Source organism: Drosophila takahashii, chromosome X (assembly GCF_030179915.1).
Source record: "Drosophila takahashii strain IR98-3 E-12201 chromosome X, DtakHiC1v2, whole genome shotgun sequence".
Taxonomy (NCBI): Eukaryota; Metazoa; Arthropoda; class Insecta; order Diptera; family Drosophilidae; genus Drosophila; species Drosophila takahashii.
Genome location: NC_091683.1, coordinates 7,551,211 through 7,573,514, shown reverse-complemented (window position 1 = coordinate 7,573,514; position 22,304 = coordinate 7,551,211). Strand labels below are relative to the sequence as shown.

The 22,304-nt window shown below is 38.3% G+C and overlaps 5 protein-coding genes across 9 annotated transcripts; 2 read left to right on the top strand and 3 right to left on the bottom strand.

The window, feature by feature from the left end:
* Positions 1-207: 207 nt before the first annotated feature.
* On the bottom strand, positions 208-9,188 carry LOC108070351 (uncharacterized). 4 transcript variants are annotated; one of them, XM_017160790.3, is made up of 4 exons: positions 8,754-9,188; positions 2,365-2,443; positions 1,443-1,572; positions 208-680 (listed from the first exon to the last, which is right to left on the bottom strand). In XM_017160790.3, the coding sequence occupies exons 2-4, from the start codon at positions 2,438-2,440 to the stop codon at positions 482-484; spliced, it is 405 nt and encodes a 134-aa protein (XP_017016279.2). In that variant the 5' UTR covers positions 2,441-2,443; positions 8,754-9,188; the 3' UTR covers positions 208-481. The 4 variants fall into 4 exon arrangements, with proteins under 4 accessions (XP_017016279.2, XP_070074679.1, XP_070074680.1 ...); XM_070218578.1 differs by lacking the exon at positions 8,754-9,188 and adding an exon at positions 5,052-5,173; XM_070218579.1 differs by lacking the exon at positions 8,754-9,188 and adding an exon at positions 4,931-4,992.
* On the top strand, positions 6,350-13,766 carry sing (MARVEL domain-containing protein sing). Its single transcript, XM_017160801.3, has 5 exons — positions 6,350-6,551; positions 6,610-6,701; positions 12,282-12,755; positions 13,429-13,569; positions 13,628-13,766. The coding sequence occupies exons 3-5, from the start codon at positions 12,444-12,446 to the stop codon at positions 13,703-13,705; spliced, it is 531 nt and encodes a 176-aa protein (XP_017016290.1). The 5' UTR covers positions 6,350-6,551; positions 6,610-6,701; positions 12,282-12,443; the 3' UTR covers positions 13,706-13,766.
* Positions 10,931-11,686, bottom strand: LOC108070353 (uncharacterized). The gene has a single exon (XM_017160794.3). It carries the CDS (start codon positions 11,561-11,563, stop codon positions 11,147-11,149), a length of 417 nt encoding a protein of 138 aa, XP_017016283.2. The 5' UTR covers positions 11,564-11,686; the 3' UTR covers positions 10,931-11,146.
* Positions 13,736-18,265, bottom strand: Axs (Abnormal X segregation). Of its 2 annotated transcripts, XM_070218576.1 has the most exons (9): positions 17,746-18,265; positions 17,632-17,684; positions 17,426-17,574; positions 17,260-17,366; positions 16,128-16,398; positions 15,853-16,065; positions 14,281-15,251; positions 14,038-14,214; positions 13,736-13,959 (listed from the first exon to the last, which is right to left on the bottom strand). In XM_070218576.1, the coding sequence occupies exons 2-9, from the start codon at positions 17,648-17,650 to the stop codon at positions 13,926-13,928; spliced, it is 1,941 nt and encodes a 646-aa protein (XP_070074677.1). In that variant the 5' UTR covers positions 17,651-17,684; positions 17,746-18,265; the 3' UTR covers positions 13,736-13,925. The 2 variants fall into 2 exon arrangements, with proteins under 2 accessions (XP_070074677.1, XP_017016287.1); XM_017160798.3 differs by having other exon boundaries at positions 17,632-18,264.
* A 130-nt stretch (positions 18,266-18,395) lies between these two features.
* On the top strand, positions 18,396-22,135 carry Miga (mitoguardin). Its single transcript, XM_017160799.3, has 3 exons — positions 18,396-19,003; positions 19,729-20,931; positions 21,427-22,135. The coding sequence occupies exons 1-3, from the start codon at positions 18,929-18,931 to the stop codon at positions 21,733-21,735; spliced, it is 1,587 nt and encodes a 528-aa protein (XP_017016288.2). The 5' UTR covers positions 18,396-18,928; the 3' UTR covers positions 21,736-22,135.
* The last annotated feature ends 169 nt before the right edge of the window (positions 22,136-22,304 follow it).

Genomic DNA, 22,304 nt, shown 5'->3' with positions numbered 1-22,304 from the left:
TTTAAGAAATTTGTGTAAAGGAAATTCCAATATATATATTTATTAGAGATTTTCTTTCGATTTAAAAATGTTTAACAAATTTCTAAAACAATTTAAATCCCTACTTCAAATGCATACGAATATATTATTCCATTTGGTTAATCTGTGTGTTTTTAATGGGATCTAGAAATCCTTGGATTTTAATTTAAGAAATTAGTGTAAAGAAAATTCCAATATATATATTTATTAGAGATTTTTTTTCGATTTAAAAATGTTTAACAAATTTCTAAAACAATTTAAATCTCTGATCTTATGGTGTGTATATTTTATAATATATTTTTAACAAGCAAAAAAAAATAGTTCCATATATGATACAAGATATAAGATGGTGATGGAAATCCTTAGGCTAAGTCTCAGTCTCAAACGTTTACAAAAAACATCACGTGCCCATCCGGTGGCTGGGGTATATAACATATACATTTGGAGATATATTACCCCTCAGCTAGTACCGCTCCACCACTACGGAAGTGGGCCGCCACTGGTCCCCCGCCCCCCCGTCGTCCTTGTCCTTGACCTTGTCCAAGGTCAGGGTGCTCTCGGCAAACGCTGCGTTCAAATTGCCCGCCAACTGGGGCTGATCCTGCGGAACACTGGTCATGGGCACCACATTGCTGGAGGAGTTGCTCTTCCGGTTGGCGTTGCTACAAGGAGGGAAATATATAATATTAAAAGGAAGTACATCTTAAAGGTATAAATATATATTTAATCGGAATAATCTTTTATTATTATTATATAAATATCAACAAAATCACCTTTTAAAGAGGTAGATACGAATTATTTTTTTGTGTAAAAATGGGATCCGAATTTTTGGCCAAATTTTGAATTTTTCTTTTTTGTTTTTTTGCTGTAATTTGGCCAAAAATGGTCCTACACCAAAAATGCACACTGTTTTGAACAGAGAACAAAATAACAAAAGAATCCATAACACTTTACGTGTGATTTTGGAAAAATACAATTTTTGCCCATTTTCAATTTTTTTATAAGGGGGTACATCATGATTTTTTACGAAAAATGATAAAAAAATAAAATGTCCAGGTTTAAATGCCAATCTATAGGAAATTTAATAACGAGTTCAGAAAGGTATGACAATCCATATTTGGATAAATATTTCCATTGTTTCGGTCAAAAAACGAATTATTTTTTGGTGTAAAAGAAGTGACAATCGCACCTTGAAAAAATTTAAATTTTGATTGCAAAATTTCTGAATAAATACACTTATTAAACAATATTTCGTCACAAGTTTAGATATTGGAACTTTTATGTGTTGAAGGTGCGATCGTCACTAGTTTTTTTTCCTCTTTAACATGGGCTTATCATGAGCTTCGCATGATTTGAGTAATGTTTTTTTGACTGTTATTCCTGATTCTAAGTTAGGATTAAACTAGAACCAGAAGGTCACTCACCTCCTTTGCTTGCGACAGGCCACCATGGACACGAGAACGGCCAGAATGATGATGGCCGCCAAAAGGCCGGACAATCCGGCCACCATGGTCATCATTCCATGCGGCTCCCCGTCGGAAGTCACCTTGGTAACTGCAAAGCCGAGAGAAAGCAACAGGTGAGTGAGTGAGTGAGCTAGTAAGTGATTGACTGCTGACGTGCTGCTCCAATTTGGCAGGTGTGAAATGTAAATTTAACCAAGGTCAACTGTAAAGCTAAGCTTATAGTTAAAAATTTGCTTTTCGTTTGGCATTGCGTTTAGAAAGTCGATCTTTCATATTTGATGATAATTAAAACAGTGCAAGAATATTAGGCGCTTTTTTGAGTGACGAAAAGAACGGATTTTTTAAAAATGCTAAACATAAAAAATATTTTCTGATAAATAAGAATTATTACCTAATAGGAATAAGATTTATCAAAATATTGTACTATTTTTTATTTTTTTTTTTGTTTCTAAACATAAAAACTATTTTTTGATAAATACGAATTATCACGTAAAAAAACAAAAATTGTTAAAGATATTTTAGTATTGATTTTACCAAAATGAGAATGTAAAATGTAATGTAATTAAAATTTTTGGGGCTAATCAAATTTTTTTTTAAGAAGATATTAAAAAGAAGGATTTTTTTACAATATAGGATTTTTTTTTCAAGTGCAGGGTAACGATGCTTTGTTGTCTCAGGGACAACGGCGTCAACGTCGACGACTGGCGTTGAACTTCAACTTGATCGAAATCCGATCCGATCCGATTCGATTCAAAATGCGTGGAGTGGATCGGCGGCAGCAGGTTTATTTAACTGCCGAGCCGACGATGACGCCGACGCACTTCCGGGCTTTCTAAACCGGAAGAAAGGGGAACCCCCACTCCGGCAATTATTCACTCACTTGAGTCCTCCACAACGAACCGCTTGGTGTTGGGCGCGGATTGCACGTAACCTCCCAGCTCCATTTTCAGGTCCATGTTCTGGAATAATACCATTGATAAATATGGTTAGATTTTTATGGTTTTCTAGGGCAAAAATTTTAAATTATATTCGTAAAACGAGTTTCTGCATAAATACGTATAATTTTAATTAATTCCCAGTTTAAAACTATTACATTTTTTTGGTAGTGTACAAATTAAGGAAAAACAAGAGGAGGCCCTGAAACATCTGTGTAAATGCAGTTAGCTAACTGCAGTGATCAAACACTAATTAATCTAACGAAATACAGTGGAACCTGGTTGACGCGAAACCGTAAGAAATTTACAGGTGTGACTTAGAAAAATAAATATTATAGAAAGTGTATAATCTATAAATTACCAACATCTAAGATTTACGCACTACATTTTTTTATTTTACTTTAAAAGTTATTTCTTGAAAATTCGAACCGGAAATTTCAAAAGTTTTAAACTTTTTCACTTTTGTTAATCACAATTGATAGCGGGGGTTTTAAATATTTTGAATACTTTGCAAAACATTGATTAGAAAATGTTTAACTTACGCGGGCTCGAAATTTCGATGTAGTTTTTTTCAATAAAGTTTCAAACTTAAAAATTTCAAACTTTGGGTATTAAAATTTTAAAATTTAGTTTTGAACTTTCAAATTTTAAAATTTCGACTTCGAATTTCGACCGTACTGCCCCAGTTGCAGCAACCGCAGACGCACGCGCAGCGGCAGATGAAAAGGCACAGAGCACGCTCGACTTCACCGCTTCGACATCGAACTGTTGTTGGCCAATCGCCTCTGCCGCCGCCGCTGCCTCGGCTACCGCCTCTGCCGCAGTCGCAGTCGCCGTCGGACGTTGGCGTCGCTGCCTGCGTGCTTATTAATTGGCTTGGAGCTCAGCTTATCAGCAGAGGGCAATAATTCTGCTCGAGTTGAGATGTCAGTGATTTATTTGGCCATAATTAATTTGATTTTATTGTTTACAGGCAATTTTCGGCGGCGCAGCTTTCAAAAGCATTATTCTTCAGTTAATTGTGAGTGACAAGTAACTAAATAGCTGGCAAAAAAGTAAGGCTTCCTTGTTTTTATATAGGTACATAAGTACTAGAGTTTATTACCCATTTAAAAGTTCTTAAAATCCTTAAATGTTTAAGCAAGAAATTTAAAAACTAGTTTTTAGTTTAACTATATATTATAATTTTCCGATTCCCTTAGCCACTTATAATGTGTCGGAAGTTAGGAAAGTTTGACTGTATAAGTTGATAAGACATCCATTCACCATTCAAAAGCTGTGCAAACACTGAATAAATAAATTTAAAAACTAGTTTCCCCTAAAAAAAAATATATCTTACCTAGTGCGGAAGTATATATTTTTGTATATTTTCTAGAACTGCGATTTGTAATTGAAAATCTCTATCTATATATGTACGAAAAATTAATTAAAATTCCCCCAGGGGAATATATAACTTGTTTGTAAGAAGAACGAATGTAACTGGGGGGATATCTGCCAAATTAGACAGGAATTTTATCTGTCACGTGTGCCAATTAGGCGTAGGTTGGATTCGTCGCAAAAAAAGCGAAGAAAATCGTGCCACAGCACACAGGTCTAGACTCTAGAACCATTTTAGAAGTTAGAGATAGTAGATAAGCCATAAAAACCCTTTTACGGCCTTAAGTAGCTGTTAAATGGGGAATATCTCCACTTGTCACCTATTATTCGGGGGTTTCTTTTTTTCGAACAAGTTATTTTGGGGGCCCAAAAGGGAAATTTATGGGTTCATGATTCGAATTTAAAGGCCCGGCTGATTAGCACAGAATGTTTGTTTTTTATTAGGTCCCCCGCATGATTTGCATGCGAATCGAATAACTATCGAAAACTAAACGATACAAAAAGAGCTGGAAATGCAAAAGGTACACCGAAAGAAATCAAATTTAGATTCAAGAATTTTGTAGTGTGTAAAATTATATTTTATCTTATTTGATACTGTGGCTAATAAGTTTTTGATATATATAATATAAGATAATATACAATATATTTGGTGCAGTTATAATTGTAATATCGCTGAAGTTTTTCTAGTGTCCTTATCATTTTAAACATTTGACATTTGAAAATTATAGAAATTAAATTCCCATAAATTAAACCAATTTGTGTGGTACTTTTTTCGTCCGTGATTATATATTTTCAGATAGAGATTTTGTGGGATGGGCCGGAAGGAAAGCGGGATTGCATGCTAAATCGCTGGAGAAATGCGAGCACGATTTTCAGTTAGTTTAATATTATGTACATAAAATTCTACGATCCCATATATAGTATATAATATATGGCGAGTCGCATCTTCAGTAGTTTGTGCGCCATTAATAATTTAATTAATTTAATCATTTGTGGTGGCAACAATTTGCAATTTAATGGCACAAATTACGGCGCACACGGTGGCGAAATTCGGTAATCATATTAATTTTCACATTAAAATAAATTTAGAACTTGTGTTTTGGATGTTTTTGGTCTGACAGACACTAAACTCACACTAATCAATTGATTATAATTATCAATGATAATTTGTAGAACGGAAATCTTGAGAGCAGCAAGAGCACTTCAGTTTGGAGCGTCAGTTCAAAAAGTTAGGTAAGAACCACCTCTCACTTACAATATCTCCAAGGTATTTTTTTTGATATATCGCTGCTGATTTTGGCTGGATTTTTCGTATTTGGGAATTATGCTCGAATTGAATGTATTAAAACTCTGAACTAACGCCGCCGACAATCGCCGTTCGACTAATGCGCTCTACGTAAAGCTTAAACGTAACTTTCGATTGCGCCAAAAGCGGCGACTGCGACGCCAGCAGCGCAGTCGGCCGATCGCCGAGAAAGGGGACTTAACCCTCTGCAGGCCAAGCACTCAATATCAGCTAAGAAAAAGCCTAAGACCCTTTTTAGTGATTAAGTTTATCATAAATAATATAAATTTGATAGTAAAAATTGTATTTTTTCATTATTGTTCTCTTTAAAAATTATAAAAAAATTAAAAATGACATACAAAATATTGAAATATTCTTCGAAATTCCGTATTTGAAATTCTATAATTTAATATGATAATACTTTCTCCAATACAAATTTAATTTATTAACATAGCAAAAATTTTAGCCAAAGATTACATACTAAAATTTTCAAGTTTCATTTTAAAACTAAAGTTCAATTTAAATTTATTATTCATTATGTAATAAGAAATTTTTAGGCTATATAAAAATGTAATTTTATACCCACAATATAAAGCAACGCTAATATAAACACATTTTATTACTCATACGCAATGTTGTCTCTCCACATTTAACTTTTAATTTTTGCAATTTTAATGCACTAAATTTTAGTTTGCAAAACACATATATATATAAGCCTAAACAATAATAAATGTACTAAAAAGCCGCCACAAAAGCTTTAAAAGTCTATCACTCATACGCACCGTTGTCTTAGCGTGCTTAATTTAATTACCATTAATTAATATTTATTGATTTTGTATTTTTGATACGATTGTATCAATAATATTTGCTGTTTAAAAAATGTTTTGGTTTTAGGTAAGAAAGTGAAAACCTATATGAGATTTAATTTAAATTACCCAAAGGATTTTTTTTCTAAAATATACTTTTAAACAAAATTACTCAAAGTACCTGCCAGATTTGATCAGTTATTTTGTGGTATATCACGGCCAGGTATATCAGGGTTAAGCAGGAGGAGATCGGTTGTCAAGTTGAGCTGGCTTTGGCTCTGGGTCTGGGGGTCTGCTCTCCAAGCCAAACGATATAACGAATATGATCCTAAATCTAATTAAAATGTAACGAACGCAATGGAATTGGAATCGAAATTGAAATTGTAGCCAAATGAAAGCGATGCCAGCGCCTCAATGCCAGCGATCAAGTCAGTTACTAATAGAACGGCATTTGCAGTAGATCAAGGTGGGGGAAGATCGTCTCGAATGGGGATGGGGACATGATTTATCGATTTGCCGATAGCGGATAGCTGATAAGCAGCATAGAACACGACCCCTTGGGAGACACGAGAAAAGAATTTGCGGTACATGTATGTAGAATGTACATACATGGCGGCTTACCGCATGTAAGTAAGGGTTGCCCATCACAGCAGCGGCTAAAATGGTAGGTACAACTAATGGAGGAAACTAATACTAAAATAATTAAGTTGCTTATCTTTCAGTGAAATTAATTTTTATGGTGTTGCATGCAAAGTGGTTTAATTTTAAATACTGTTGGTATTAAATAATTATTATTATAAATCCATTATAACAGGTTTGTATAATTTTAAATTTAAATATTTCTTAATTGAATATTTATTACTAAACCTTATGAAAAATTTACTAATAAATATGTTTCATAAAATTATATATTAAAATATTGATTCAAATAAGTTATATTTATGTATATACAATTTATAATTATTTTTTTTCTATAACCTGTATTATTTTACCCCCAATTGCCGCCTCCGGCCACGCCCATCCTGCCAACAAAAGGGCGACAAGTGTTTTCGCAATGACGCAGATGGCCAGACGACTGGCAAATTGTGTTTTTTTGTTCACTCCCACAAATTGAAAACCCAAAGTCGGTTCTATTCCGGTACTCAGGTATTCCGGAATGGGAATATTCTTCCGTTTCGGATGCGACAGCAGGTGAATCATCGAACTTAAGAACTTGTAGAAAAAATACAACTCCATGATATCAAAAAAAAACTGCCTATCTGTAAACCATTTCAAAAATAGCCCAAAACCTAAAAAATAGTAATCATAACAAAGTCTCTCATATCAATCTAATAATTTTGCAATTAAATGGCAATGACTAAGATTATTTTGTATGGCAAGAACATATATTTAATAATTAAACTTATGAGTGCTGTCATGTTTTTGGTTTCTGATAAGATTTCAAACGAAATGTTTCGGATCGCTTATCAGTGCCTTTAATCTGGGGAACTCAAAGGATATCTTCTAAATTGCCTTGTCACTTTACCCAGGGGTTTTCCCAATTTATTCTGAGTTTTTCAAAGATATACTATATTAACATAGGCGATTTTGGACTTTCCAATCAATGGACAACTTGTTCACATTCTGTCCACTCATCTCCGGTGCGTGGCACGTAGTGTTTGGTACACGGTGAGAAAAAGTTGTATTCAATTATTAAAAATTATTCATTTTAAGGCACCATTTTTTACCAATTTTTTTTAAATCCATCCAATTTTGAGCCACATTTTGTTGATTACAATTTTTTTCATAAAATCAAAATTAGATTTAAGCCAAAATTAATTTCGGCTTTTTGTAATAAAGTTTTTAACCCATAAAATGTGGATTATATAGAAAAAGCCTTTTCTTCTTAATCTATTATTTTTCGATAACTTTTCAACGTTCAAGTGTACTTGATTTACACTCTTTGCTGTTAAAACATAAGCGTGCGGTTTAAAAATCCCCCAGACCCTCTACGTTTTTCGACTTCCAAAAATCATGACAGCCGCAAATGATTGTGACGTCGACGGGGCGGCAAACAAATTGCTATAAATAAGTCAGGCAATCGCAGGCCCACTTCTACGTAGACCATAGACTAGGATTCCGGCGGATCAATCGGCCATATAATAGTCAATCAGTGGGCCAGACTGTGCCCGAACCACTCGGCGGCATTATCTCCGATTCGCGATTTTGGCCCAGATAAAGCGTTTTTTGTTTACGGGCTTTCGCTTCAAGAAATCATCTTGTGTTTTTGTTGTCACATGAATTTGCGTTTCAGTTTCCAGCAAAGAAATGGAGAAATGTAAATAAAATAGAAAACATTGCCTCGGTTGTTTGGTTGTTTATGAACAGCATTTACAATTGTTTTTGTGAGCGTGTGTAAAAATCGAGCTTGAAGTTGGGAAAAGGAAAATATTTGCCATTTGCGTGCAAGTTGTGGGCCAATTGACAGCTGCATTTGGCTGCTAATAGCGAAAAGCGGTTTGTTTGGCCAGCAAAAACAATTAACGGATGTTTAAGGGCTTCTTACGTATGGGGGGAAAATTCTGGGAAAACCAGAAACAAAGCCATGAATATTTATATTTATTTAATGACCTTTCCATTTATTTTAAATGATTTCTTGAATAACATTTCTTAAATTGCTTTACTCTTATTATTTTTAAAATTCCAATTTGTTATTATTAGCTTGTTGAGTAGAGGAAATTCCCAACAGATCTGTTTAAACTTTCTGCAATTGTTTAATTAAACCTTAAGACGTCATATTATCACCTAAAAATAATGCCAAATACTATATCATTGCCGACATTTCCGTACGCAGAGCTTTAGAGAACAAGGTTCCCATCATAAATACCGAATGATAAATTTCCCAAATGATTCCGATTGTTTCCTGTTCTGGGTTCTCTCGAAATGTTTGGATATGTAGATATGTCCGATTTGATTTGGCGACTGGAATTAACTGATGTTAGCAATTTACTTAATTTTACGGGTACGTTTTAAAGGCGATTTAGGAGTGATTGTCAGGCGACCGAAATAAAACGAAAACGAACAAACCGAAATAAACAAAAAATGTAAATTAAAATTTGTCGCACTTTTAATTTGAGTCAACAATCAGCACACTGTGTCGCACTTCTTTTTTGTTGTTTAGTCTTTTTGTCTCTTTGTCTTTGCGCAATTAATGACACAACAATTTACAAGTGATTTTTCAGTGCAACACGACACGATGCGAATTATTTACAGCCGAAAGCGAATTTGTTTTTATTTTTATTTTAGCTGTTGCGACGTCAGAGGCATTTGCCCCAATGAAAAGCCGACCAGAGCTTTCCCATTCTATAGCCGATCGGTGGATGGTATATATCTTATTCTTATTCTTGGCATTAAAAATAAACGAGAGAGCGTTGTCTGTCGGAAAAGCCCAAAAAAGTAAACGAAAGGAAATAAAAAGAAAGGGAAAATCTGAATAACTGAAAATTCCTCTCATCCCACGACCCCAAATGGAAGTCAAGCGATTAAATCGCTCCCTTAATTTATGCACGTGCAAAATTCGTGACGAAATTGGCAAATTCCTAATTGCAGATTACAAAATTCCCACCCGGGCCAAACAATTTATGCAAATTCTGAACGGTTTCACTTGTTACAACATTTCTGGAGCGTCATCGTTATAGCTGTCTTTTTGTTCTCCTCTACACGCAGAATAAAAACGGTGTGATTTACTTAATTTGTTTACAATACATTAAAATACGTTTCTTTTTAAGAAAATAATGCCAATCGATTGGGAATAAAATAAGGAGCTCAAAAATACTGATATTTTAGGGTAGAAAATACGATTCGAATTTTAGGCGAAAATAACCTTTTTTTTGCGGTTTTTCACTCGTAATTTGGACAAATCAAGGCCTACAGCTAAAAGACCGACTATTTTAAACAGCTAACGACCTAAACTAACGATCCTCATCACTTTCTGGGAAATTTATTTTTTTATAAATTTTTCCATTTTTTAATGATGGTTTCATGATTTTTTGCGAAAAATGACAAAAATTAAAAATTTCCAGGTTTAAATGCCAATCGTTAGGGAATTTAATTACGAGCTCGACGAGGTATTGCATTCCATATTTGGATCATTATTTTCATTGTTACGGCCAAAAAACTATTAGGATATTAGACAAAAATAACAACTTTTTTTCTGGTTTTCAATCCTAATTCAAATACTTTTTACAGTAAATGTTAATCATATTTTAAATCCGAATATTTTCTCGCAGTGTAGCTGCCCATTGACGCAAGCGGCAATGCGCAACAATAGCGGTAAGGGCAACAATAACAACTGCCGGCAGCAACAATTACTTGTGATAACAGCCACATTAATTTTATTGTCAAAAAGCATCCACCCCCGCAATGACCGCCCCCTCACCCGCACCCCCATCCCCATATATACATATATATATATCCCACCGATCGCGCTTAGCCATATAAATTGCCGTTGCGACTGATAAATTACACTAATCGCTGGCGGTGCCGACGTTTGAGCTTTGTTTGCCCCACGCCCCTGCCACGCCCCCTTCTCGGGCACGACACGATCTTCTATAGCAGCCGATCCGATCCGATCCGATCCGATCCGAGTGTATATGCTATAGAAAGCAGAGAACAAAGAAAGCTCTGATGGGGCTAAAAAGATCTACGGGGAAAGTGAAAGTACTTAGCAGTAACTCTCCTGATTTATTACCCAATTTCATTGCCAGCTAAATTTGAACTTGTTCTATAAATAGTTTTGGGTCTTAACTGGTTCAGTAACTCATTTAACGATCCTATTGGTTAGTGATTAAATTCTGGAATTTACTTACTAAAAAATGAAATGATATCATGTAATTTAAATGCTATTCTATATTCTATAAAAGAATTAAATTCCAGTCTATAAAATCTTTTCAATGTAATATAAACACTAATTTAAATTTGGGTTACTATAGGAGATTATGATATAATTGAAATATTATCTAGAGTCCATTTTGAATAACCCAAAGTATAATAAAAAGAATTAAATTCCAGTCTATAAAATCTATCCAATGTATTATAAATACTATTCCAAATTTAGGTTACTCTAGGTTTTGGGTTTCCACAGATCCGAAAGATGGCCATTTATTATAATCTAATATTTTTTTCTTGGTTAGTTAGAGTCCGACCCAAAGTCAAGGACCGACATCTTCCAATTCCGTCTCCTTTGGTAACCCATAGCAATTCGATCCCAGATCCTCCATCCTAGAGCGACTCAATGCTGGGCTTCTTGTTCTTGTTCATGCCAAAGTATCCCCACCAGGATCTGCGTGTTCTCGATCCGCTGGCAGCAGGTGAAGGTGATGGTGCAGGTGCCACCGAGGCGGAGGCATTGCGAACAGCTCCTCGTGAGGCGGCCGCCATCGGCTGCTCCGTCTGGGACTCCATGCTGCTCTCACTGGTATCGGCGGGTTGTCCAGTGGTATTGGTGGTGCTCCTCCGACTGGCGGACTTGCCGGATTTCGACGACTTGCCGGACTTGACGGTATGGACGGTGTCCAACGAGACCTGGTTCACATTGGCCAGACTGGGCAGCGGGGTAATACCGCCATCCCGGGTGCGACGCTCCCGACGATCGCCGCCGTTGCCGCCGAAGAGTTTGTTCAGATACGGCATGCACATCCTGGAATCGGAAACTTTGGCTTCAGATGTGTTCACTTTTTTTGGGGAATTATTCTCTATACAGTTTTGTACGTTTGGAATTTTGCTACTACTATTTGGCTGGCATCTAATGTGAAACTGAAACTGTGACAGTCATCGCACTGGTGAATGGATTCAATAAAATCAAAACTCATTAAATTACTCTCAATATTTGTAGAATAAAAATATCTCTCTCCAGCGATATCAAATATTCGATATATAATTAACATGGCTTATTTTCAAAAAATTTTACTTGTTCTTTAGTTTAGGTGATAGGTAATAATTTAAAGTGGACTTTAAATTTAAATACTTTTTTTTAAGTTTAAACCATACTGTAAATTTAATATGCGGATGAGAAAACCGCCCTTAGATTATTAAAATTAAATATATTGGTAATAAATATGAATTTCATTATGTATAATTCAATTTTATAAAATAATTTCAGTAAGCAAACAAAAAAACATTTATAATCAACAGGTATACAAATAAATACATATTTCAAAAAAATCTAATCTGAGAAATTCTGATAATAAGATATATTTTTTAATATTTTTTTAGCATTTAAAAAATCTTTTCATTGATAAATAATATAATTCTAAGAAATACAGAGCAGGGATTAAAAGAATTCACATTCCACGTAGACAAAAAAACCCAAACACATAGTTAAAATGGCTCATGGCTGTTCTAAATATAACTTCAGACTGTGAAGGATTTGGTGCGAAGATCAGAACACTCGAAATGCAAGGAAATGCGCCGCTTGGGGCCCACATGTCTTGGGAGTTATTTATAGAAACCCAAACTCATCCATCGGGCGGACAACAAAGCGGAGTCCCAGCCTCACGAGATCATTTGCCATCAGACCATGGCCTCGTTCGGAGTTCGGGGAATGGCCCAGCCGCTGGGCATCCGCATCTGCTGCTGCCGCGTCTGCACCTGCATCAACTTCGGATTCGTTCTGTCCCGGATCGGGCTCCTCAAGCTGATGGAACTGGGCCTGGCCATGCTGTGCGAGGGCCTGCTGATCAAGTATGGCATTCCGTATGGCGACTCCATTGGCCAGGCGCTGACCAGCTTCCTGGCCACCACGGGCCACTGCTCCACCACCACCGGCATCCTGCTGCTGTGCTACGCGTTCTCCGACAAATCCTACAGCCTCATCCGCCAGTCGATGTTTGTGAGTAGCTACTGCTTATTAAAATAAATGTGTACTAAAACTAAAACTAAATCATTACTATACATAGGGTTATATGCAGAAACATATTATAAATATTATATATTTTATTACAAAATATTATAATATATGTTCTTTGATAAAAGATAAATTTTTCTATAATATTGCAAATTAAATTTTGATTTATTACAAAATAATTTTAGAATTTAGAATTTTAAAAATTGAGAATTTTAGAATACTGTTTCGCATATAATCCAATGTCTGCTCATTACATTAAATGTTTAATTTTAAATATCAAAAATTAAATTTGTATTGTTTAAGAAATATTAATTCCATTATACTAAACAAAATAAATTCTATAGTTAAAATGGAGTAATAAACAAATGTAGAGAAATCATTAAATATCCAAAATTATATTTGCATTGTTTAGGCAATATTAATTTCATTATATCAAAAAAAAAATTCTATAGTGGAGTATTAAACAAACGTAGAGAAATCATTAAATATCAAAAATTAAATTTGCATTGTTTAAGCAATACTAATTCCATTAAATGGAATTAAATGAAATCCAAATGGAGTACTAAACAAACGTATAGAAATCATAGTACATTTATAATCACACACCAATTAATTAACATTTTTTACACTATTAAATGGTAAATTCCCTTAATTCCAGGAGACCTTGTTCAACGCCTTAGCCAGTTGCATGTACTTCAGTTCAGCCAGTTACATGGGTTTCGCCTGTGTGGTCTGGCTGCATCCGCAGTTTCTCGTGCGTCCCGGATTCTGGGCTTATCCCGCCATGACGGCCTGCTATGTGAGTGCCCAAAGAAACCTTAACTTAAAGCTTAATCTTAAATCTGCCTAACTTTCAGTACATGGGCTATGCGGCGGGCATTTTGCATGCCCTGGATGCCTACCTGGCATTCCGGCACTTTCGCGGCTCACGCTAGGATCCCTTGGCCATATAAAAGAGCAGTATCTCAAGTAATTTGTGGACATATTTATATGAGTTTTAGGTTTAAGGCACCTTCTTCTTCATCTTCTTCCGATGGTCTCAAACATTCACAGTAAAAGCGCTTAGTATGTATGTTTTTTTTTATATAAATAATAACCTTTAAAATGGACTGGTTTGATTAGCACCAAAAGGAGTGGGAGATCTGGGCCATCGTATCAGGCCATCTTGTTGGCCTCCGCCTTGAATTTCCTGCAAATAAATTGAGGTTGAGTTTGGGCATGAGTTGCATTTCTCTTTCCAGCCGAGCTGATGATTGGTGAGACCCACTTGAGTTGCTTGAGTGCCTGGCTAGTTTCGTAGTCCGCCTTTAGCAGTCCGATGCGCACCCAGCGCGGTCGTTCGTGAATGACCTTGTGGATGAGGAACTTCAGGCCCAGCAGCAGGTGCTCAAAGATCACGAACGAAAGATCAGGGACCGAGGGCAGCCAGTGGGAAAAGAAGTCCCTAAAAAAGGAAGGAAGAAAGTTATTAAATTAAATACACAATAAAAGTTCCAAGACCACATCTCACTTGACATTCGGCTGAAGGAAGAGCAGTCCGCAGTTGCTGAGCAGCGCCATCACCGAGAGCAGCTCAAAGGCCAGCTGCCAGGCGCCGATATTCTTGGCCCTTCGGGCGAATGGCCGCTTGTAGATGTTGCACAGCTTCCACATGTCAATGTGCACCGCAAAGACGTTGTTCAGCAGCGCACCAATGGCCGCAAAGGGGGCGACGGCGGCAAAGAGCACGACGAATCCAAACTGGATGCACACCTGCAGGTAATCCTCGTACGTGGAATGGTATTCATCTAGGCCCGACTCGTAGAACGATTGCTCGTAGCGTGGCAGATCGCTTATCGAACGCAGCTTCTCCTCGGCCACCTCGCGATGACGGAACTCGGCGTATTTCTGGCGCAGCACCGCCAGCAGCGGTATGCCAATCTCCTGGGCGATGCAGAGCAACTGGAAGACCAGCAGCTGCATCATCAGCTGGTACTTCAGCTGCCGCAAATCGTGCAGCACAAAGGCAATGTAGAACTGCGAGAAGAAGTTATTGACGATCTCGAAGAGCATCAGCTTGTTGACCCGATGACGATCGTATTGCGAACGCGTTCGATGGTTTTCCAGATTGGTTAGGAATGTGGCCAGCTTCTCGTAGGCCCACGAGAAGATCGCAATCAGCACCGACTGCACAATGACCGGCACGTACAGTAGCCACGATTCGGGCCCAAAGTCCGCCAGCACCTCGGCCTCGATTTGGAACTGGTAGAGGGCAAACCAGCCAGCGGCCACCACGCAACCGAGAACCACGGGATACGAGATGCAGTACATCTGCAGGTACGTGTAGCGCATCGGGTAGTGGAGCGTCATCTTGCCCGTAATGGGATCCGGCTTCATTTGCCCCGTGTACGCCGAACGCGGCTTGTCCAGGCTGCTCATCTCGATGGTGCCCCAGCGGTACGAGTAGCCGGCGCACTTGCGCTTCCACAGCTCCAGGAAAATCTGCAAAGATTTCATATATTTAATATAAACTCAATAAATAAACAGGTGGTAAAAATAAAATAAAATTATATTTTATTTTATTGGGATTTTAACAAAGATGGTTTATGTTGAAAGATACAAAAAAAATTGTGAAATGCACGATGACTATTTTTATTATCACACAGAAAGAAAAGTGTATAGGAAATAGGTCATTTCTACCTTATTTCATATTAATAAAAAGCAGATTTGATTAATATCAAATTTATGATTGAACCATATCAACTTGGTATTTTATCATTTTAAAAAAGTCATAAAAATACTTCTTTAAAATACCAAATATATTATTTTTTAACAAATATTGTAAAATAAGATAAACATTATAATCATAACATCGTATCATAATAATATAAATAACTTGATTGGCTTTAAAGTATATTAAATTAACCTGCACATATCAATCTGATCTTACGTTAATTTTTTTCTGTGCACACTTAAAAGTTTCTAACTTAAAAGCACTTAAATAATGTTATTTTTAGACTTTTGACACATTTAAGATTTATACATTTTAAAAGCCAATTATTTTTAATGTGCACAAGTTTACTTTGTACCCAAATGAACTCACCGTGGTCCAGACTACATAGAAGCTGCAAACCAGCGATATATTCAGGTCGAACACGCATTGAAGTATGCCAAAAACAGCGGGAAAAATTAAAGCCTTTGTGTAGAACTCGATGAAGCCGAAATAGAGGCCTATGCTGGAACCGAAGTAGTTGCGGATGTCCTCGATGGGCAGCTTGGTGCGTTTCAGGTTCCAATTGAAGCGATCTAGGTAAAGCTAAAGAGAAAAAGATTGATTAATAATAAAATATATAATGATTTATTTATTAATAAACTCACGATATCGTGCAGGGGAAACATATCCTCAATGTAGCCCTTTTGCACATACGACTTAATGCCGTCCTGGATCACATCCTTGATGAGCACAGGTATCTCGCAGTAGCGCAGGATCTGATCCTTGCCCATGCCGGGCAAAAGGAAGTCCGAGATGCAGCCGTTGTTGAACTTTTGCATGCTGTTCGTGGTCGTCATCTTCTCCAGCTCGGCGGCATCGGCCAATCGCAGCAAGGTATCCACGCTGGCCGACAGGTATAGGTACTTTTCGGTTTTTCTAAAAGAAATTTAATTGGATTACTATATAATAAATAAGGCATTTGAAATACAGCTTTTAAATATATCGAAATTATCGAATAATATTGTGAAAATATCGATGATTTTTAAGGTCTAATTTGAAAAGCATTTTATATTTTCACTTAATCACTTTATCAAAAGTTCTTGTTTGAAAAAATCAAAGACCATATGATAGAACATATTTTCTTTGATAAGTTTACAATTTTCAATTGTGTTTACACATTGTGTGTTTAATAAACAATGCCGTTTTGATCCCATTACGATTTTTTGTTTGCTAATTTTAAATGATTTACTGATTTATCCTAGATTCGAAGTGCTCAAAATGTAATGTTGTTTTGTATAAAAATTATGTTAAAAGAAAAAACTTCTAAGGATTTGTTTGCTCATTTAACAAAAACAAACACTTGAGCTCTTTGTTGAATTACATAAATTGTGTTTACATTTGTTGATCTATAAACAACGCATTTTTGATTATATAAAGATTATTCTGTTTAGTTTGTGGAATATTTACACTTCACTTTCTTAGTTGAATTACACAAAATGGTACGATGTTAAATATTCTGTTTAAAATTATCTTTGTTATATAAATTATTTTTAAATCATTTTTTTTTTTTGTATATATTTATGGATTTATCTTTTTTTAATAATGTTTTTATATTATTATAAAAAGTGTTTTAATTCGTTATAAATTTGTATAAAAAAAAAATGCATTTTTATCACTTTTTTGGGCCAACTTAGTTAATTAACATTAATTATGATGTTTAAATTTATAGCCCATAGAGTTATATAAATAATTTTTTAATAAGTTTTTTAAATATTTTTTTTTTTATATATTTTTTACCCCACGATTTCCAGCGTAGTTTGGATGCCAAACTCCTGGATGATCTTCTCCACATCCTGGCAGTGTCTCAGCTTGGCCTTCTCCGTGAAGATGATGACGATGTGGGTCTGTTCGGGGAACGCAAAGATATGTATGTGATTCGAATCGAATTCAAGAACCGACTGACCTTGTCGAAGGGTTCCGGATCCGGGCCCAATCCCTCTGCCCCGTCGCCGGAATCCAAGGTCCGCTGGCGCTGCAGTGCCTCCAATTTGAGGCTGCGCTGCCGGCGGAACAGCTGGTTCTCGATGATGTTCCGCGTCCGTGGTCCTGGACCTGTTTGAATTAGACTTGATATTACTAATTCCGGGCTTCTATGTATTTTGCCCTCACTCTTGGCATCTTCGGACATCGTTTACGGGTGACGGCTGATGTCGAGTGCTGAACTAATAACAAAAAGTATAATAACAATTCACATCCACATCGAATCGCCGAGGAAATATGTACATATATTCATAGAAAGTCTCTCGCATGAGTAAGCGTTCGATCGCTGTCTCGCTCGCTCGCACAGCGTGCGCCCGAATGTTAATTGCGTGTCTCTTGGCCCGTGCCAATGCCAAAAGACTGAATTTTTAATAATAATGCCAAAATATTTCGCCTTTAGCAGTTCTTGCCGGTTCAAAGTGCTTTTTGTTGTTGTCTTCTCCCAGCTTCGCCGTGGCTGGGCGTGACGTCATGGCCGCCATGTTATCGAATCGCTTCGTTCCGTTTGCCCCCACAGCCGCCGCACAATAATTACAAGCAAAAATTAATTAATTCAAGTCTTAATCGATTTGTTCTTAATTCTGTTTAAATTAGCTAGAATTTCCCCTTTCCCGCCATTTGCACATTGCAGCCAATCAATCATTTATCGATTATCGCCTGCAACCGTGCTAGAGATGCGCGATTGCTGCACTCGGTGATTGCAATTCACGGCTGCGGTGAACAGTGACCGCTGGTGCAAAGCGGTTTCAACGGGTTCTGTACAAATGATTTGGAAACACAGATTGATTTGACATCTTCACATTTTTAATTATTTTAATTCCAAATTATAGCAACCTTTTTTTTTACATACCTACGTGCTTTGAAAATCCAAATTATTTATATATATTAAACATTTTATTAAATGAAGTCACTGTGACTTTTCCTGTCACACCATCAGCTGTCCGTGGGTCTGGCAACGCCCCTGGGGGGAAACTAGGCCTACCCCAGGTGGCAACGCTCCAATCAGCTGGATTTTTTGCCGCCGCGCTCTCCCTGAAACGTTGTGATGCAATTTTGTTGTTTTCAGGCCTAAAAGTGAAAGTTTCCACTGATAAGCAGCCGTCGCCAGAGACCCCGCCCCGTAGCCGACCAGAGGAGACCCGGATCCGTGTCAGCCAGTCGCCAGAAGTTATCGTTTGGGCCACCGAAAGCAGCGAACTCGCTTCGCATTCCAAAGGGCGAAGGGCGCACATGGAGCGCAGGGTCAAAGCCGCGCCAGAAACACCAAAAGATAGCGCCAGCCGATGAGCGGGCATCGTGGAGTGGGCGCCGAGGTCTAACCTCAAAGCAGGCAGACGCACAGCCACCGACTCGCAGAGATTTCCGTTCCAGCTCCATTCGCATTCCCGCAGGATTCCGAGGATCCACCTCCGAGGAGCTCCTCAGGATGCAGCGCCTCATGCCGGCTTCGTGGACCAGCGGCGGCAGTCTGCTGCCCTTCCGCGTCTCCACCACCACAAAGGTGGGTTCTACAAACAGACTGGTCTTTGAAAACTAGCAAAGGTATAGGATGAGATGATGAAAAGGGCCTAGGAATACCCAGAAACTAATGGTAGATATGTGATGGGGTCTTAAAATTCTTTATAAATCTTACTATAGTCCAAATACTCCTTGAAATCAACGAATGTATAGGATGAGATTATGAAAAAAGCCTAGGAATACCCAGAAACTAATGGTAGATATGTGATGGGGTCTTAAAATTCTTTATAAATCTTACTATAATCAAAATACTCCTTGAAAAGTAGAAAAGGTATAGGATGAATTGATGAAAAGGGCCTAGGAATACTCAACAACTAATGGTAGATATGTGATAGGGTCTTAAAATTCTTTATATTTCTTTCAAAATCAAAATACTCCTTAAAAACCAACGAGGGTACAGAATAAAATGATGAAAAAGGCCTAGAAGTACCCAAAAACTAATGTTAGATATGTAATAGGGTCAGAAGATTCATTATAACTAAACAGGATGTCTCTCCAGAGCACCATTGAGTCACCAGAACACCATCCTCATGTTAAACAACCTACAGAACTATAGACTGTGTTAGAAATACGATAGATTAGGTGCTGAAAAAGAAGGATTAGTATGATAAACTAAGTTCCCAAGACAGCCAGACAGATATTTCGACTTTAGAATATATATAAATGACAATTGGAACCTTAAATTAACCTCTTTATTCCTCCCGCCAGGTTGTCCTCTTCTCGCTGACCGCCGGCGTGGCCTTGATGAGCGTCCTCTCGCGCTTCCTGCGACGCCGCAAGCCGCCGCGTCCGCCCCGCCGGGCGAGGAAGTACACGGGCCGGCGGAACCGCAACAGCATGCGCAGTCCCAATGACCTCATCTCGATAGCGGGCTCCAAGGCCTCTGCCCGTTCGGGCAGTCCCGTTGGTTCCACTTTGGCCTATTCGGACCGCCTTTCCATGGCCTCGGGTTCAATTGGCGTGGGTGCCTTGATGGGCGTACAGAGTGCCGGGCCAGCTGGTTCGGTGGTCACCCAATTGACGGCCCAACAGCTGGGCATGATGGGCATGGAGGCGCTGGACACGGTGATTAACTTTTGGGAGGACGCCTTGGCGGCACACTACTCGCCCGGCGGACTGCCCGCTCTGCTGACGACGGCCGAGGACTCGGAGTTCTGCCGCGAGATTCAGAACCTGCTGGAGATGGCCTACACGCTGCAGGAGCAGAGCGAGCTGCTCTTCCTCGACCAGCGCTCGGTGCTGTTCCGCGAGGAGCATTCCATTGACGAGGCGGCCGAGGAGGAGGCGGCGGGCGAGACGGACGACGATCGGCGGTCGCGCAAATCGGGCAGCGTCCTGAGTCGCGCGGGTTCGGATCCCAATTTCGATTCCGCCGAGAGCTTTGCCAGCGCCTTAGACCAAGTGGCGGATCTGCGGGAGTTCGACGGCTTCATCGAGACCTCGTACGAGGAGTATCCGCTGTTCCAGACGGCGTTGAAGCACCACGATGAGTACACGGTGCCTTGTCGCACCATTCGGGCGGAGCTGATGCACTGCAGCACGGACACCGAGTACCTGGCCAAGCTGCACTGCGTCCGACTGGCCTTTCAGTTTCTGTTCAAGGATCCCGCCGTGGGTCAGTGGATATGCGATGCCGGGCGGCAGATCCTCACCGATCTGCTTTGCCTGGGCGACAAGGATACGAAGGAGTTTCTAGTGGGCTATGAGGACATGGTCAACTATCTGCACGACAGCAGCAACTGGCCGTGCATCCAAATGGAGCTGGAGCAGCGCAACGTGAAGGCCATGACCTTCTACGACATCTGCCTGGATTTTATCATCCTGGATTCATTTAAGGACCTAGATGCTCCGCCCGCCAGCGTGACGGCGGTGGTGCAGAATCGCTGGCTATCCAACGGATTCAAAGAGACGGTGAGTGGAAGTATCTAGTAGATAGTTTTGCCCTGCATGAAATTAGAATTATTTGTTTTATATGAATGAATTAATTTGAGTTTTGAGTTTAATAGAATTGAGTGAATTTGAATTTTGAGTTTAATAGAATTGAATGAATTAAAATTTTGAGTTTAATAGAATTGAATAAATGAATAAATGGCATGAATTCCGAAATAATTCAAACGACAATTTCTTTTGAAGCAGAATGCATGAATTTTATTTTCTAAGCAGTTAACATTAATTTTTAAAAATTTTCCACTTTTTGTTCTCAAAAGAAAGCACAAAAAAAATCTGGCATAAAAATGATTCATTCATTCATTCAATTCGAAATGAATTAGAAAAACATTCAATTTATTACACATAGAATTGAATTAAACAAATCAGAAATTTCCTGGCATACTATGATAAAACAAAAATTCAATGATTCATTCTACCAGTCGAGATCCTACTAAAAACTTTTGTTTTTATTTTCAGGCCCTAACGACGGCCGTTTGGTCGGTGCTGAAGGCCAAGAAGCGGATGCTGAAGTTCCCCAACGGGTTCATGTCGCACTTCTACGTGATATCCGAGCAGATATCGCCGCTAATGGCCTGGGGCTTCTTCGGGCCCAACGAGAACCTGCGCGACATCTGCCACTACTTCCGGGAGCAGCTGCTCGCCTTCCTGGGCGACATCTTCAGCTTCCAGAAGAGCCGCTTCACGACCATCGAGGAGTTCTCGCAGGATGTCCTGCAGCACATGCAGACGCGCGTGAACAACATTGGCGTGAAGTTCAGCCAGTGATTGGGCCTTCTTCTGACACACATAATACTTTTTGGACTCCCTAATCCTACGTTTTTCTTTTACACACAACCCCTTTTGGTTTGGTAGTTTCCCTAAGAAATGCTCCTCCACAAGTTGACTAATTTTAGAGCCACATGCATTCAGCATATACACATCGTCATTTATGATTAAGCTGCATTTAAGTCGCCAAAACATTTGTAAAATAAAACTGTTTACCCAGCTGCCAAGCCTCCAATTGGATGGGAGAGGTGGTTACTATATAAATCAGTGATATATGGTACATCCACTGACATTTCTACGCACAAAACAAGTTACTTAAGTCAAGAATCAAAACATGAATTAGTTATTCTCTAATTTGTAAGTCCCTTAAAAGCTATTCACTTGTTTTGTTAACACTTTGCTGAACCATATAAAATGTATGCCTATTGATGAGGATTTTTTTAAGACTTGTGTTGTTCATACACATTTTCAAAATGGTTTAATATCTTTATAATAAAACGAACAATTTAGAGATTCAATAAGCACCCCAAGATATAGCAATCAGACTTTAGTAGTACTTTACTTACCAA